This window comes from Mobula birostris, chromosome 21, assembly GCF_030028105.1.
Source record: "Mobula birostris isolate sMobBir1 chromosome 21, sMobBir1.hap1, whole genome shotgun sequence".
Classification (NCBI taxonomy): Eukaryota; Metazoa; Chordata; class Chondrichthyes; order Myliobatiformes; family Myliobatidae; genus Mobula; species Mobula birostris.
The window spans coordinates 18,418,969-18,435,191 of record NC_092390.1 but is presented as its reverse complement, the minus strand read 5'-3'; the positions used below and the strand labels follow the sequence as shown (position 1 = coordinate 18,435,191).

The 16,223-nt window shown below is 52.4% G+C and overlaps 1 protein-coding gene across 3 annotated transcripts in view; it reads right to left on the bottom strand.

The window, feature by feature from the left end:
- col17a1a (collagen, type XVII, alpha 1a) overlaps window positions 1–16,223 on the bottom strand; it is a 76,801-nt gene that overhangs the window by 30,820 nt on the left and 29,758 nt on the right. For all 3 annotated transcript variants that reach the window (XM_072239073.1, XM_072239074.1, XM_072239075.1), the window contains exons 20-33: window positions 15,775–15,795; window positions 14,243–14,260; window positions 13,741–13,767; window positions 10,209–10,271; window positions 9,914–9,991; window positions 9,724–9,759; window positions 7,763–7,798; window positions 7,148–7,201; window positions 5,815–5,850; window positions 5,677–5,712; window positions 3,557–3,610; window positions 3,044–3,079; window positions 1,579–1,632; window positions 622–660 (exon numbers count right to left, since the gene is read on the bottom strand). In XM_072239073.1, the coding sequence (XP_072095174.1) occupies window positions 622–660; window positions 1,579–1,632; window positions 3,044–3,079; window positions 3,557–3,610; window positions 5,677–5,712; window positions 5,815–5,850; window positions 7,148–7,201; window positions 7,763–7,798; window positions 9,724–9,759; window positions 9,914–9,991; window positions 10,209–10,271; window positions 13,741–13,767; window positions 14,243–14,260; window positions 15,775–15,795 (588 nt within the window). The remainder of the gene's footprint in view (window positions 1–621; window positions 661–1,578; window positions 1,633–3,043; window positions 3,080–3,556; window positions 3,611–5,676; window positions 5,713–5,814; window positions 5,851–7,147; window positions 7,202–7,762; window positions 7,799–9,723; window positions 9,760–9,913; window positions 9,992–10,208; window positions 10,272–13,740; window positions 13,768–14,242; window positions 14,261–15,774; window positions 15,796–16,223) is intronic.

Genomic DNA, 16,223 nt, shown 5'->3' with positions numbered 1-16,223 from the left:
GTATGGATGGGGATAAATGGGGCGAAGGAACACAGGAGCCCCATCGTTGGGGTTGGTGTGCCCAGAGATGTGGGCAGAGAGGGTACAGACAGATCACCATGCAGCAGGGAATGGCTGTATGATTTGTCCTGTCTATGTACAACAGGCTCTCGATGGGCCGAATGGCTCTGATTTTTTTTTCCTGTACAGCAGGCTTTCAATAGGCCAAATGGCCTTGACGTTTTCCTGTAGAACAGGCTTTTAATAGGCTGAATGACCTCGACATTTTCCTGTAACATCGGGCTCTCAGTCGAGGCTGAGCAACACACACACAATGCTGGAGGAATTCAGAAGGTCAGGCAGCATCCATGGAAATGAATAAAAAGTCAATTTTTCGGGCTGAGACTCTTCACCGGGTCCTGACGAAGGCTCTCGGCCCCAAATGTCGATTGTCTGTTCCTTTTATTCGATGCTGCCTGACTTGATGAACTCCTGCAGCACTTTGTGTGCGTTGCTCAGGATTTCCAGCATCTGCAGGATCTTGCGTCTCAGTGGGGTTGGACAGCCTTGTACTGTCGACGTACAACAGGCTCTTGATGGGCTGAACGACCTCCCCACACACCCAGAACCCAGCTCTCTCACCTCCAGAACTGATGACCTTCCCTGGAGTTCCGGGCTCGCCTGCGAACAACAGATCGGTGAGACCGTGAAATCCCGCGACCGAACGCTCCAAGCCTAGTTCCAGCAGATTCTCCCCCACTCCATCAATCCCCTCCACCCCCACACACCTGATACCAGCAGACTACTCCCCACCCTAACATACCCCACCCCTGGAACCATCCTCACAAACAGACTGTCACCCTAGGGCCACACCTGAGGGAGGTAAGGAGAGGGGGGGAGGGTAGAGTGACACTGAGGGAAAGAGGAGGATTGTGGGGGGAGAGACAGGTGGGGGAAGGGGGAAGGAGGGAGGAGTGATGCTGAGGGAGGGAAGTAGGCTGGGGTTTGGGTGAGTGACATTGACTGAGGTGTGGAGGGAGAGGGCGAGTGACACTGAGGACGGGGAGCAGCACAGGCCTGGACCGTCAGGGTGTCGCAATTCACTGCTGCCATTTCCACGGACCCCAGACCTCATCTCAGAACAGAAAAGTCATTGACGATGACGATGGCCCCGATCGCTGATTAACCACTGATTATCGCATCACTATTGTGGGATCTGGCTGAGCACTAATGGCCTGTGGCCCCTAGAACCACGAGCTCACGGCCCCAGAGATATGGGTCTAATCCTGACCTCCAGCGTTGTCTGCATGGAGTTCGTACATTCTCCCCATGACTGCATGGGTTTCCCCCTCGAGCTCCAGTTTCCTCCTCATTCCAGAGGTGGGTTAGTTGGCTGCTGTGAATTGCCCCTAGTGTGTGGGTGCGGGGAAGATTGTGGGTGGGGGGATGTACAGAGAGTGGAATGGCAGCAGTATACATGGGTGGCTGATGGTCTGCATGATCTCAGTGGGCCAAAGGGCCTGTGCCCCGGATGGCTCATTCCTCCATCCCACATGGGGTCTCCTCCACCCCACTCCCCCCAGCACAGTTCTTACTTACCAGGGGATCCGGGGTCTCCTGGCATTCCCGGTAACCCTCGGGGTCCTTGTTCACCTGAGGATGAGAGCAGCAGTCAATGGGAAGTGGTCATTATGGAGTGACCTTCCCCTGGCCCGCAGTCAGGAGCGGGAGGGCCCTTCACCGAAATAGTCTGGATTCCTGTTCCCCAGACACCTCTGCTCCCCACGGACCAAATCTCTCCATGTCTGCCCTTGAAAATAATCCACGTGTGTCTCCCCGGGAGAAAATTCCCAAGTTTCACTCCCCGCACCACTGCCTTACCTCAGTCGGAGACCCTGGCCCTGGGTTTGCGTTCTCAGCATCGAGCCCCTTTGCGCAAACCGATATTCCCAGGCGATCTCCTTCCACACTTCTAACCTCACTCTTCATGAGGGTGGTGGGCCCCTGGGAGACAATGTGAGGAGGGTGGGGGAAAGGGGACACAATGTGGGGAGGGTGGGGGAAAGGGGACACAATGTGGGGAGGTGGGGGGAGAGAGGACACAATGTGGAGAGATGGGGAGAGGGGACACAGTGTGGAGAGAGGGGGGACAGTGTGGGGAGATGGGGGAGAAGGGGGACAGTGTGGGGAGATGGGGGAGAGGGGGACAATGTGGAGAGATGGAGAGGGGACACGATGTGTGGAGGGAGAGGGGACACAATGTGGGGAGGTGGGGAGGTGGAGGAGGTGGGGGACATGGTAGAGAGGGCACGAGGAAGTGGAACACCCTGTGGAGTGGGTGGGGGAAGTGGGCACAGTGTCGACAGGATGGGTGTCCCTGGTACACACTATGGAGAAAGTGGGAACCCCTGGGACACACTGCGGAGACCATGTGTGGAGGTGGGACACACTGTAGAGAGGGTGGAGATCTGGGTATGGATCAACTCTGGGCAAAGAGCTTGGAGATGGGTTAGTATGGTCTGTGTGGGCTGAAGGGCCTGTTATCATGCTGTGTGAGATTTAATTTCCCATCATCAAGTAGTGTTCCTCCATTCTCTTACCACTCTCCCCACTTCTCCCCATTCTCCCCAACCCCCTTGGATCTGCCCCCTCTGGCTATCTGTACCCCCACATCCCTCTTGTTCTCACAATCCCCCACACCTTCCTTCACCCTCACACCACCCCCACACCCTCCTTCACCCTCACACCACCCCTCACACCCTCCCTCACCCTCACACCACCCTCACACCACCCCCACACCCTCCCTCACCCTCACACCACCCCCACACCCTCCCTCACACTCCTTCACCCTCACATCACCCCTCACACTACCCCTCACCCTCACACCACCCCTCACACCCTCACACCACCCCTCACACCCTCACACCCTCCCTCACCCTCACACCCTCCCTCACCCTCACACCACCCCCACACCCTCCCTCACCCCCTCCCTCACCCTCACACCACCCCGACACCACCCCTCACCCTCACACCCTCCTTTGCCCTCAGTCCTGAGCCCTCGTACCTCGGGGACCACGGATTCCATCTGCACCAGTTGTACCTAAGTGAGAGAGGAGAGAATTTGAGCTGAGTACAGCCAAAGGTGAACATCACACCAACCCCCTCCCTACCCACCCCCTCTCCCCCTACTCTGCGCCCACTTCCCACTCCCCCTCACTCATTCCACCCCTCCCCACTCACACCCCTCTCCCCCCGACTCATTCCACCTGCTCCCCACTCACACCCCTCTCCCTCCCACTCATTCCACCCGCTCCCCTACCCAACTGGCATTGATCCCCCTTGTATGCAGACATTCGGGTCTCTCAGCCCATTCTAGGGGTTCAGGCAGCCCGGCTCCTGAACCATGAATAATGAGGGGGGAGGGTCATCATTTGCTCTCCCTCCCTCTAATGACCACCAGTGTCAGAGCACTCCCAGGGAGGGGTTTGACACCTCCCCTCCCTCCAAGACCACCGAGGTCTGGGATCCCTGGGAGGTGATGTGAGGGTGTGGGTGGGAGGTCGACAAAGTAACTCACCCTTCTGGCCAGGCTCTCCTGTGGCCCCAGGCGGTCCCCGAGGACCACTTTCACCTGTAACAGAAGGACAGTTAGTGTGGAGCAGCCCTGTGTTGGGCGTATTCTGGAGTTGGATTATAGAGCAAAATATTCGCTTCAGCAACCAATCTTTAGACCTGAACATGGACAATAGTTTCACGTGGATGCCAGATAATTGAAAAACCAGACAACGCTGATTAACATTCCTTTTGGGTGTCTGGAGTGTGGGTGTGAAGAATGAGGTTATATGTGATTCACAGGAAGCATTGTAGATACATTGTAACTATGGAATTGTCCTTTGATCTGTAGCATATAAAATGGCATGTAATATTGGGTCAAATAGGCTTCTTCCTCCAAAATGGTCTCAATATGACGCCTGTGGCTCATTTTTGTTCAATTCAACACTTCTATCTCTACTAGCTTCAGTGTCTCTCCAGTGACTTTATTCATGTTGCAATACTCTGGTCAGACCTGCCCTCCTTCAGAACAGGGTCCAGACCCCAGGGTGGGCCCGGTCATCTCCCCCTCCAGCAGGTAAAGATCCTTGCTCCAAACGGAGGGAAGTTGAGGGCCAGTGACAGCTCTCCATACCGTCCATCTCCAGCAGCCACGGAAACACGGCCCAGCTGCTGATTGGACGGTTCAGTTCTGTCAATCAGGCAACATGGGCCCTGTTTACATTTTGATTGGCAGAGAGAGTGTTGCATTGGCTCCCAAGCCACCAATGACAGAAACCAATGGATTTTGCGGAATAAATCGACCAGGATGGTGCCCTGTTCAGAATGATGTGATAGAGGTGTGTGTACAACATAGAGGGAGAGAGTGCACAGCAGAGATTTGTTTCCCAGGATGGAAATGGCTAATATGAGAGGGCATCATTTTAAGGGGACTGGAGGAAAATATAGGGGGACGTCAGAGGTAGTTTCTTTTACTCAAAGTGGTGGGTGCATGAACATACTGCCAGAGGTGGTGGTAGAGGCAGATACATTAGGGAGATTTAAGAGACTCTTAAGAACATGGACAATAGGAAAATTGGAGGGCTATGTGGGAGGAAATGATTAGATTGATCTTGAAGTAGGTTAAAAGGTCGGCGTAACATTGTGGGCCGAAAGGCCTATACTGCGCTGTACTCAATGTCACATCATCAGTGGACAAATCTTCTCCTCCCCTTTCAGCTTTCCGTAGGCATTCTGTAGGGACTATGTCTCTGGGGTTTATGTTCCATGCCTTCAGGGTCAGGCAGTGGAAAGGAAGTACAGAAAGAGATGTTTAGCAAGTCAGGGATCATCTGTAAGGAAAGAGACAGAGTTAACCCTACAGGTTCTTTCTCCACAGATGCTGACTGACCTGCTGAGGTTTTCAGCATCTTAGATTGGTCCTGTTTTGCACACAAGGGGTGGGCCGTACGACGGGAAAGGTCCTGGTGAGCGCTGGGATCCACAAATATGGTGGAATGTGTCAGTTGGCCAAGGATGGAACACTGCCTCCCCTTCACGCGGAGGGTGCTGAGGGTCTGTGCTGGGGTCCCAGGAAAGGGAGGGGGCCTCAGATCCAGGGTTAGATGGGAGGAGATGGAGAAATTCTAGAGAGCAGGAGATTTGATGCAAGTAGACGAGATCATGGTGGGTTTGGAACTGGGGAGAGAGACAAGTTGTTCCCAGTGGCTAGTAGTCAAGAACCAGAACACCAAGGGCAGGGCCACGGGGGAGAATGGGGAAGAGAGGGCAAACTAGCATAGAGGCTGTCGCTGGTCTGGAACTCAATGACTCGGGGGGGGGGCTGCAAATAATTTGGAAGGGCCATGGGAACAGAGCGAAAGAGAGGAATAGGATGTCTACTACAGGATAGCATGGACTCAGAGGCTGAATTAGCCTCCTTGTGTTCTTGACATGATGAGAGAAAGTTGGGTGTTGTTAACTCCCAGTGCGGCCATTAGTTACCGATAGTTCTGCAGGGTTCAGCATGTTCCCAAAGACAGAAGCCAGAGTGTGTCAAGGAGAGCACCCCCCCCCCCCCACCATATCTTCAGCCTCAAAGCTACCCAAGCTACTGCTGGCTGCACCATGAAATGGACCGTACTTCAGAAAGGACCAGAGACTCACCCTGTATCCCACGAGGTCCTCGTTCTCCTGTGTCACCTGAAACAAGGAGGAAGAGAGGTGAAGCCAGCAACAACCTATGGAGTTTCACCCTTACTCACCGCTGAGGCTTTGCAGGAACTGAGGAGGTGGAAAGTATACCTTTGGATCCAGGAGAGCCGCTTGGTCCTCTGTCACCTGGAAGAGGAGGAAAGAGACATTGTGATTACAGAACTTCGTCAATAGAGAGGTTGTCCTTCGAGAAAGCCCACCCCGCCACCCTTTCCTCACTTTAAGGTTCACTTGTGAGTTCCCAGTCACAGTGACTTGCTTTGGCAATGTTCTCCTCTGCTTTGCTGGCCCTCCGCTCCATAAGACCTTAAGACATATGAGCAGAATTAGGCCATTGGACCCAATGAGTTTGCTCTGCCATTCCATCGTGGCTGATTTATTATCCCTCTCAACACAATTCTGCCTGCTTCCCATAACATCCTTCCCAATCAAGAAGCTATCAACATCTGCTTTAAATATACCCAACGACATGGCCTCCACAGCAATAAATTCCACAGATTCACCATCTTCTGGCTAGAGAAGTTCTTCCTCATCTCTGTTTTAAAGTGACTCCCTTGTATTCTGAGGCTGTGCCTTTGGTTCTAGACTCCCCCACTACAGCAATCATCCTCTCCATTCCACATCTTTCTTGACACAACTGGGGATGGTTCTTCCTTGTTCTCTCTGTGAAACCAGCTCCCCTTCACCTCTGCTGTGAGATCATTCACCTTGGGGTCCCTATCCCAGTAATGAAGTCCTCCATTGCTGGGACTGTTCCAGGAAGCCTCCTCCACACTCCAAGTCCTGGACACCCATTCCAGTTGTGGGGCCCAAGCTGCTTGGACCCAATATGATAGACACAAAGGTTTTCCAATTCGAGCACCGATGGAGTCATTTTGTGATGTCACTTATGTTTCTCATTTATAAAACTTAAGAGAAAGGAGCAAGAGTAGGCCATTCTGCACCTTGAACCTGCTCTGTCCATCATCAAGATCTATCCTAGCACTATCCCAACATCCAGAAATCTATCCAAAGTCTCCCTTCTGGATGAACTCCGTGCACTGTGCCCCGGAAAGAGAATTCTGCACATTTGCCATCTCGGAGTGAACATAACCAACCCCTAATTTGAGACTCTTTGAGGAGGGAGCTGAGTGGGACTTAATGGAGGTTTCTACCACGACAGGAGGGTTTGGTGGGACAGATACAGGGAGAATGTTTCCTCCTGTGGGGAAGAGGGTAACCAGAGTAAGCAAGGAGTCTAACGGGGAAGCAGCAGGAACATCTTCACCAGTGTGGTGGGAAAGTGGATTTCCCTCCCTTGGTGAAGTGAGACAAGGAATGACTCGAATGGAGCATGAACACTAACACCATCCGGATGGGCTGAATGGCCATGTCTGCACCGAACCTGAAGCTGACTCCTGGTTGGACAACCCTGAGTGCTTACCTTTAGAACCTGGAGCTCCAGGATCGCCCTTGAAGCCAGGTGTTCCAGGAGGACCTGGGGAAAGACAACAAGGTGATTATTCACCTTTGCCGGCATGGCCTGGGTTCCAGACACATGGGACCTCAGGGGCTGGTGCAATTAAGAAGAAGGCACATTAGCAGCTATGCTTCATGAGGAGTTTGAGGAGATTTGGTACGTCATCAATGACTAACGCATTTCTACAACTGCACGGGGTGGAGAGCTTTATGAGTGGTTACATTACCATCTGGTTTGGAGGCTCCAATGCACAAGACTGGAAAAAGCTGCAGAGGGCTGTAAGCTCAGCCAGCTCCATCATGGGCACCAGCCTCCCCAGCGCTGAGGACACCTTCAAAAGGTGATGCCTCAAAAAGGTGGCATCCATCATTAAGTCATGCCCTCTGCTCATTACAAGTATCAAAGAGAAGGTACAGAAGCCTGTAGACACACACTCAGTGTTTTAGGAACAGATTCTTCCCCTCAGCCATCAGATTTTTGAACTGTTCATGAACACTACTGCATTTGCTCTCTTTTATTTAATATAAACACTGCGAAGAGTGCACTTACAACAGACATTGGTACAGGTTTGGAACCTACCTTGATGGCCAGGAGCTCCCTGTTGTCCCATTGCACCTGCAGGAAGAGAGAAGGAATGAAGTGATGGGTCACAGAGTTTGGGGACACACCCAGACCGGTGGCTGATCCAGGTAGTTTCCAACTTCTGGCGGGACTAGACCGCAATGAGTGACATATCGTTCCAGGGGAATTACGACAAATTATCCAGTTGCACATTCATTACCTCAACTCCTCCACATGCTGGTAGACTCTCCCCTCCCCCATCAGCCTGGACCCGATTTGCACCAAAGTCCCCTCAGCCCCTGTGTTCCAACTACCCCGGTCAGAGTGAGTTCCACATTTTCTCCACTTTTGAGGGCAGAGGTGTCTCCCAAAAACCCAGTGGAATTTATGAAGATACTATGTTAAGCAGGACTATGTTTTATGAGAGGCTTCAGGGGGAAACAAAGGGGCAAGGAAACGGCTGGTGGAATATAATGAAGAGTCATGTTCAGTCACTACATTGTTGGTGAGAGACAGAAATGTGTTGCTCAGTGGGACCTGGGTATTCTTGCACACCAGTCACTGGAAGTTGCCATGGGGTTAAGAAGGCAACGAGGATTCTGCTCTTCGTTGTCAGGGAGTTTGGACACAGGAGTACAGATGCTTTGCTTTAACGATATCAAGCCTTGTTGAAACCAGATTTGGTGTCTCCACGCTCTGTCCAAGGAAGGACACACTGTGACGGAGGGGGTGCAGAGAAGGGTGATCGGGCAAGTCCTGGGATGTGTAGTTTCTCCCAGTGGGAAAGATTGAACAGACTAGACCTAGACCTATCTGAGAATGGTCACCATTCAAACAGACAAGCTCCCTCCGAATGCGACAGTTGAATGTATGGCAATGGTTCCCCCATCTGCGGGGTCTCGGACTAGGGTTCCGGATACAACATAAGGGACCATCCACACAGATGAGAGAGAGTGGAAACTGTCTGTGAACCTGCTCCGGCTCGGTTTCTGTGTTCGTTCAAGACGTGTCGCAGATTTGCGGACGTTCAGGGGTAGAGGGGCTTTTGCAGGAGGATGGAATAAGGTTGATCAGCAATGCAACAGCAGCAGGAGGCCAAATGGTCACTTGCTTCCACTTCCAGTCCCGATGCCAGTAACTCCCAGCACTACCTTTCTGTCCAGGCATCTTCTCCCAGCATCTACTCCTTGATGTCCCACCTAGTCACAGGCTCCAGTGTCCCATGCTCCTGGGAAGCCCATCCACTCCCGTGTGGGCACTGGGGGAAATTTCCATTCCTTGGTACCTTCTCTGATCACTTAATGTTGCCAGACCTTACATTTTTCCAAGCCACCCTTTACTCAACCCCCATCTTCTCACCTCATCCTGTGCCACATCACCCAACCCTATCGCCCCCTCTCTATCCCGTCACCCAACCCCAATCTCCTCAGCCTACTCTCTACGCCAAAACCTAACCCCAATCTCTTCACCCCACCCCTCTATTCCGTCAGACAACCTGCCTCTAACCCATCACATAAGCCCCTCACCCAACCCCGACACAAACCTCACTCAATTCTCAACTGCTCACCCCTCCTTCTACCACATCACCAAAGTCCCACACCCATTCCCATCCACCTCCCTATGCAGATGCACCACACGCCACTTCTCCCTTTTCTCAGAGATTCTCCATGAGTATATCTTCACCGGGCATCTTATCCTCAGTGCAGCCCTGGCCTCACCTTAAACACATTCCCTACATCTCCCTCCCTCCTCACCCTCTATGCAAAATTCAATGGATCTCCCTTTTCCTGTTCTGACGAGGGGACTTTGACCTGAAACTTTGACCCTGCTTCTCTCCCCACGGGCTCTGCCTGACCTGCTGAGTGTTTCCAGCATTTTCTGTTTTTATTTTCAAGATCACCTGTTTCTTGCGCAGAGTGAGGCCATTCACCCCATCGTCACCCTGGCTTCAACCACCACAAGCCTCCTGCTCACCCTACCTTTCATTCCTGGGTGTCCTTGTGGTCCTGCATCCCCTGGGAATGGAAGAGAGAAGAAACTTTTAAAGTCTGATTCGACACCACACAACAGCCAGAGCCCGACACATGGGTCTGTTGAGTGGAATAGATCCAACATCTGGGCAACGAGGCAAAGCAGACAGAACGGTCAGCAGCAGGAAACACTCCTCACCTCTCTCTCCCTTCTCGCCCTTCATAGTGAACCCAGAATTGCCTGGAGGGCCTCTTGCTCCCTTCTCTCCGTGCTCTCCTGAAATTACACAAGAAACCGTGATAAAAACTAGAAAACATCTTGATGAAATACATCCTTCTCTCCACAGATGCTGCCCATCCAGTTGAGTGTCTACAGTCTTCCCATATTTAATTTAGATCTCCAACATCTGCACATTTGTACTGTTCAAATAATTCCCCGATCGTTCATTGGGCAGTAACATTGCTGTCCCTCCAATGGTCAAAAACAGCCCTACCTGCATTTCCTTTTTGTCCTTTCTGCCCGTCCTGTCCAGAAATCCCACGTGGACCTGGCAGACCTGCGAAGAGACATTGAGGGGATTCAGAGTCCAGATGATGGGGATGTTTTACCCCCCCCCCCCTCAGAGCAGCTGTCAGTGTCATCTCTATTGCCCGGTACCCGAAGGGACAGGGGACATTCACAACCAAGGGGAGGGAGACCAGGACTGGAGGTTGGACATGAGAAGAAGGGTTGGGGATGCAGAGAGGAGAGAGAGTAGGTGTCCTTTTCCTCCTCCACTGTTGAGGAGGACTCATTTCCACGTCAGGTCTGTAGGCAAAGAGGCCAGTGAGGGCCTACAGCCTCAGCCTCAAATGGGGTAGGTAGTACCTCATGAAGGGTCTTGTTTCCCCTCCATAGATTGGCCTGCCCATTCACCTGTGTGCTCCCGTCATAGATGCAAGGACCTCGATGCGTCCCAAATGCTCCATCAGGTGTGTGGACAACATAGTGGGTCACAGCACCAGCTGGCTGAGATCGACGATGCAGGGGCTCAAGGCCTGAGAGGTGCAGACATTGGCTCCCTCTGTCTGTAGATCTGGAGGATATGTGTTGATAACTCTCCTGTATCCTGGTACCCTCTGTAGTCAGAGCAGGGCATACACAGCAGGCCAGGGGTCCCACCCTGTGCTTGTTTTAGGAGCTGATGTCTTGGTTGTTTTTCAGATGGCGTTTGACAATATGCCAAACATGAGGCTACTTAATAAAAACACATGGATTTACAGGGAAGATACTAGCATGGATAGAAGATTGGCTGACTGGCATGAGGCAAAAAGTAGGAATAAAGGAGACCTTTTCTGGTTGGCTGCTGCTGACTACTGGTGTTCCTCAGGGGATAGTGTTGGGACCAGTTCTTTTTACGTTATATGTAAAGGATTTGGATGATGGAATTGATGGCTTCATGGCTAAGTTTGCAACAATATAGAGAGAAGTGGAGGAAGCAGGGAGTCCGCAGAATGACTTAGAGAGTTTGGGAAAATGGATGAAGCAGTGGCAAGTGGAATACGGTGTGTGGTCATACAGTTTGTCTGAAGGAGTAAAGGCATAGACTATTTTCCAAACTGGAAGAAAATTCAGAAATCAGAGGTGCAAAACGATCTGCAGGTCCTCATGCACGATTCCTGAAGATTAATTTGCAGGTTGAGTCAGTGGAAAGGAAGGCAAATGCAATGTTAGCAATCATTTTGAGAAGACTGGAATAGAAAAGCAAGAACATGATGCTGAGGCTTTATAAAGCATCGGTCAGTTTCGGGCCGCTTATGTACTGGCATTGGAGAAGGTGTAGAGGAGGTTCACAAGAATGATTCTGGGAATGGAAGGGTTAATGTATTAGGAGCATTAGATGACTCTGGGCCTGTACTCGCTCAAGTTCAGAAGAATAAGGGGGAATGTCATTGAAACATATCCAACATTGAAAGGAATAGATAGAGGGGATATGGAGAGGATGTTTCCTATAGTGGAGGAGTCTAGGATAGGAGCGCACAGCCTCAGAATAGAGGGACGTCCATGTACAACAGAGATGAGGAGGAATTTCTTTAGTCAGAGGGTGGTGAGTCTGTGGAATGTATTGTCATGGATGGCCGTGTCATTCAGTCTATTTAGAGTGGAGGTTGATCAGAGCTTGATTAATCAGGGCATCGAAGGTTATGGGGAGAAGGCAGAAGGATGGAGTTGAGAGGGATAGTAAATCAGCCAAGAGCAGACCCAACATGCACTTCCAGACTGAAAAATAGCTTTTTCCCCAGAGCTATAATTGCTCTGAACCAATCGATCAAGCACCATCCAGAAATTTGTTATATTGCTACTTTAATACTGGTTTTCTGGCTGTCATGCATCTGCTTTTGTACTGCTGGACGTTGCTTGTACTGGCTGGTTACTTGATTTTATTTATTGTTACTTATTTTATTGTTTTATAGCATTGAGTACGAGAGTTGCAAACTCATTTTCGCCGTATGGGGCATGACAAACTCTAATATGCAATGACAATAAAGATACTTCAATTTCAAAAGATCGAATGGCCTAATTCTGCATCTATGTCTGATGGTCTTATAGTCTTTGAACACCTGGCTGGGGCAGTGGAGGCAGTGTGGGTGCACTGGTGATGCAGGGAGTGAGCCACGTTTCCTTGTCACTGACCCCAGCGGTCGGGGGCAGCCGTGAGGCATGTGGGAGCACGTCTCGGTCTTCTGTTAGCTTGCTGGGAGATGCATCCTCTCGCATGCTTCAGGGAGAGTTAATGAAGACCTGGGTCAGGCTTCAAGGGGTATTGTCAGCCTTGGGTAGATAGATTTCCAGCTTGGGGGGTTAGTTCTTATTTGTTTGTTTGTTTATGTTTTTATTTATTTAGAGCTATGGTGTGGAATAAGCCCCTCCGGCCCTGTGAGCCACACCACTAGCAACCCACCGATTTAACCCTGGCCTAATCACAGGGCAATTTACAATGATCATAACAACTCCTTACAGAGGACACCAGGATTGCGACTGCAAACTCCGACTGTATAGCGCCGCGCTAACTGCTATGCCCCGTGGTGCCCTGGAGTCTCGCTCCTGGAGGGGTGATGGTGGGGAGCGCAGTGTCCGATCCTTCCCAAGGGTAGGTGCGATAACAGCTGGGAGGATGATGGAGAGAGCCCATGAATCTACAGTGAGATCCAGTCCACACTCGGGACTGGTTCTGTGGAAAGTCTGACATCTCTCTGTCCCTTGTTAGTGAGAGAGAGCCTGTGGCAAGTCAAACTGCTGGGTGAACAATAGTTTCTGTTGGCTACAGATCATGGTCTCTCTTTGGAGGCTTTGCTGTTGCTTGGTGGGTGGTTTTTGCTGAAATAAGTGGGGGGGAGATTGATGCTTTGCTGCTGCCTCCACGGGGGACAAGGGAGAGAGGGCTTTGAGGTGCCAATGTTTTTCTGTCATTCATTCTTCTGGAGTTCTTCTGTTTTTGTGGATGTCTGTGAAGACTAAGAATGCCAGGTTGTATGCATTCTCTGATAATAAACGGAACCATTTCAGAGATGGGGACAGATGGGGCGATGGACTGAACATATAGGTTTGGCAGAGGAAGCACTGGAGGAAAGTTGGCCTTGGAAGTTGTAGGAGGACATATAGAGATGGGAGATGGGATGGTGGGGGGAGGGGATGAGGGGAGGCTGGAGGTGGGGTGGAGTTGATCCCTGAACAGATCACCATCACCATCTTATCCTTCTTTACCATGTGCTCTCACCAGAGGCTGACTCAACTGGAGGGGCTATTTATAAAACTGAGTTACCTCTTTTTTTGCAAAATTACAGAAGTTTATTTACACAAAAATACAAATATCAAATGCTTAGACAGGCCCAGGTACAAGCCCGCCAGTAAATCCACTAAGTGACCCTCCCCCTTCCGTACTGGGTCCCCATATATAGAGGGGCCGAAGTGTAACCAAAACCTGAGGAGCAGCCCCTTCAGATATTCAAACAAAACCGAGTTACAGTCTCGCAGGTTAACCATACCTTGTATTCCGGGGACTCCTGCATCACCTGTTAACCAAACAAGCAGAGTTATAGAGCAGACCAACACAGAGTGAAGTGGCTACAAAGTGATATGGTATGGGGGGGGCAGAAGAGAGAGAAGTGGGAAGAGGGGGAAGAGAGAAGGGGGATGGAGAGGGGGGAAGGAGGGCGGGAGGAGAGGGGGAGGAAAGAGAGAGGGGAGAAGGAAGGAGAGAGGGGAGAAGGAAGGAGGAAGGAGATTGGAATGGAGAGGGGGAAGGGGAGAAGGGGGAAGGAGGGCGGGAGGAGATGAGGGGAGGAGAGGGGGGAGGAAGGAGAGAGGGGAGAAGGAGCGGGGGAAGGAGAGGGAAGGAGAGAGAAGGGTGAAAATCAAGCAGAAAATGAGACACAGAAGGAGGGAGGGAGGGTGAAGTTGAGATGAAGGAGACAGTCGCGAGATGGGTGGGCTGAGGATAAAAAGTGGATGCCACAAGGTAAATGAACAGACTCTTTCTTGACTCACCTTTAACCCCTGGTGCCCCTGTGAAATGGTGAACAGACAGAGAGGAGATTAGCTGACACATTCACTGCGAAGTAGCATTGGTATAAATTCTCATTAAAACTGTTCACAGGGATGAGGTGGCGTCCTGGAGTGCCCTGAGAAACGGAAGGAGCCCTCTCTGTGGGGTTGGGATAGGGGCTGTGGGGAGTGGGTTGTGAGGGCAGGGAGAGTGAAGGGGCTGTGGGGAGTGGGTTGTGAGGGCAGGGAGAGTGAAGGGGCTGTGGGGAGTGGGCTGTGGGGGTAGGGAGAGTGAAGGGGCTGTGGAGAGTGGGTTGTGAGGGCAGGGAGAGTGAAGGGGCTGTGGGGAGTGGGCTGTGGGGGTAGGAAGAGTGAAGGGGCTGTGGGGGTAGGGAGAGTGAAGGGGCTGTGGGGAGTGGGTTGTGAGGGCAGGGAGAGTGAAGGGGCTGTGGGGAGTGGGTTGTGAGGGCAGGGAGAGTGAAGGGGCTGTGGGGAGTGGGTTGTGAGGGCAGGGAGAGTGAAGGGGCTGTGGGGGTAGGGAGAGTGAAGGAGCTGTGGCGAGTGGGCTGTGGGGGTAGGGAGAGAGTGAAGGGGCTGTGGGGAGTGGGTTGTGAGGGCAGGGAGAGTAAAGGGGCCGTGGGGGTAGGGAGAGTGAAGGGGCTGTGGGGGTAGGGAGAGTGAAGGGGCTGTGGGGAGTGGGCTGTGGGGGTAGGGAGAGTGAAGGGGCTGTGGGGAGTGGGTTGTGAGGGCAGGGAGAGTAAAGGGGCCGTGAGGGTAGGGAGAGTGAAGGGGCTGTGGGGAGTGGGCTGTGAGGGCAGGGAGAGTGAAGGGGCTGTGGGGAGTGTGCTGTGGGGGTAGGGAGAGTGAAGGGGCTCTGGGGGTAGGGAGAGCAATGGGGCTTATGGGAGGGTAGAGGAGTGCGGATTGTGGGGTGTGGGGAGGGAGGGCTGGATGAGCGATGGTAGGATTCGGGATTTGGGGATTAGTCAGCAACAGCCTGTTTGGACGATGGGAAGCCAGCCCTGTCTCACACATCCCCTACAGGCTCCTCCCTCTCCTTCCCCTGCTCTCCCTAGTATTCCAGCATCTCCCTCACCAGTCCCAGCGTTTGCTCTCCAGCAGATCAGGAAGAGGACCTGCCACCCAACAGACAGCACACAGCTCACGTAGTGCCCGCACCCCAGCTCACCCTGTGGTTGCCTGGGCACTTACACTGGACAGGGTACATCGCTGAAATGGAAGGTGTCATCTTCCCCCCCCCCCAACCTTCCTACCTCTCCGTCTCTGTGTTCCCCTCTCTCTCTCCTTCCTGCCCTCTACCCCCTTCTCACCTTCTCTCCTTTTCCCTCTCTCCCATTCTCTTCATCTGCCACTGTTCTCTCCCTCTGCCATTAACACAGCCTCCGACCCCTCCTGCCCTATTCCCAGGTGATCAGGACTCCCTGTCGCCCTGCAGAGGGGCGGCTTGGGGACTAATATGGAACCTCGGACTGTCAAGGCAATGCAAGCTATGACTCAGCAGCTGGCAGACCCACCTCGATGGCCTCTTATCGAATCTGAAATGAGAGGAACAGAGAGTCAGCTTCACGTGCACCTGATGTCTCAGACACCCCCACCCTCCCAGCTCAGGGCACCTCTCTGCCCCAGCCGTCCCGTCGGGCAGCAGGGTGATTGACGGCAGTACCAGGGGCCTGGCCACAGCACGTCCCCGGTCCTGAGGGAGGGGAGCCGATGGAGACTGTGGTGGTTCTGTACAGAGCCACTACCCCTCCCCGTCGTCCCTCCACAACCCCACCACCTCATATTACAGCACAGAAAAAGGCCACTCAGCCCACCAGCTTCAGGAGAGCCCATTCCTCATTTCCCAGTGCCCTGTCACCTCCCATCATCTCTACATTCTACCCTGCACTTACACACTGGGGGTAGCACACAGCGGCTGATCAGTGCCACTGACCCTGCACATTGTTGGGACGTGCGAGGAAAC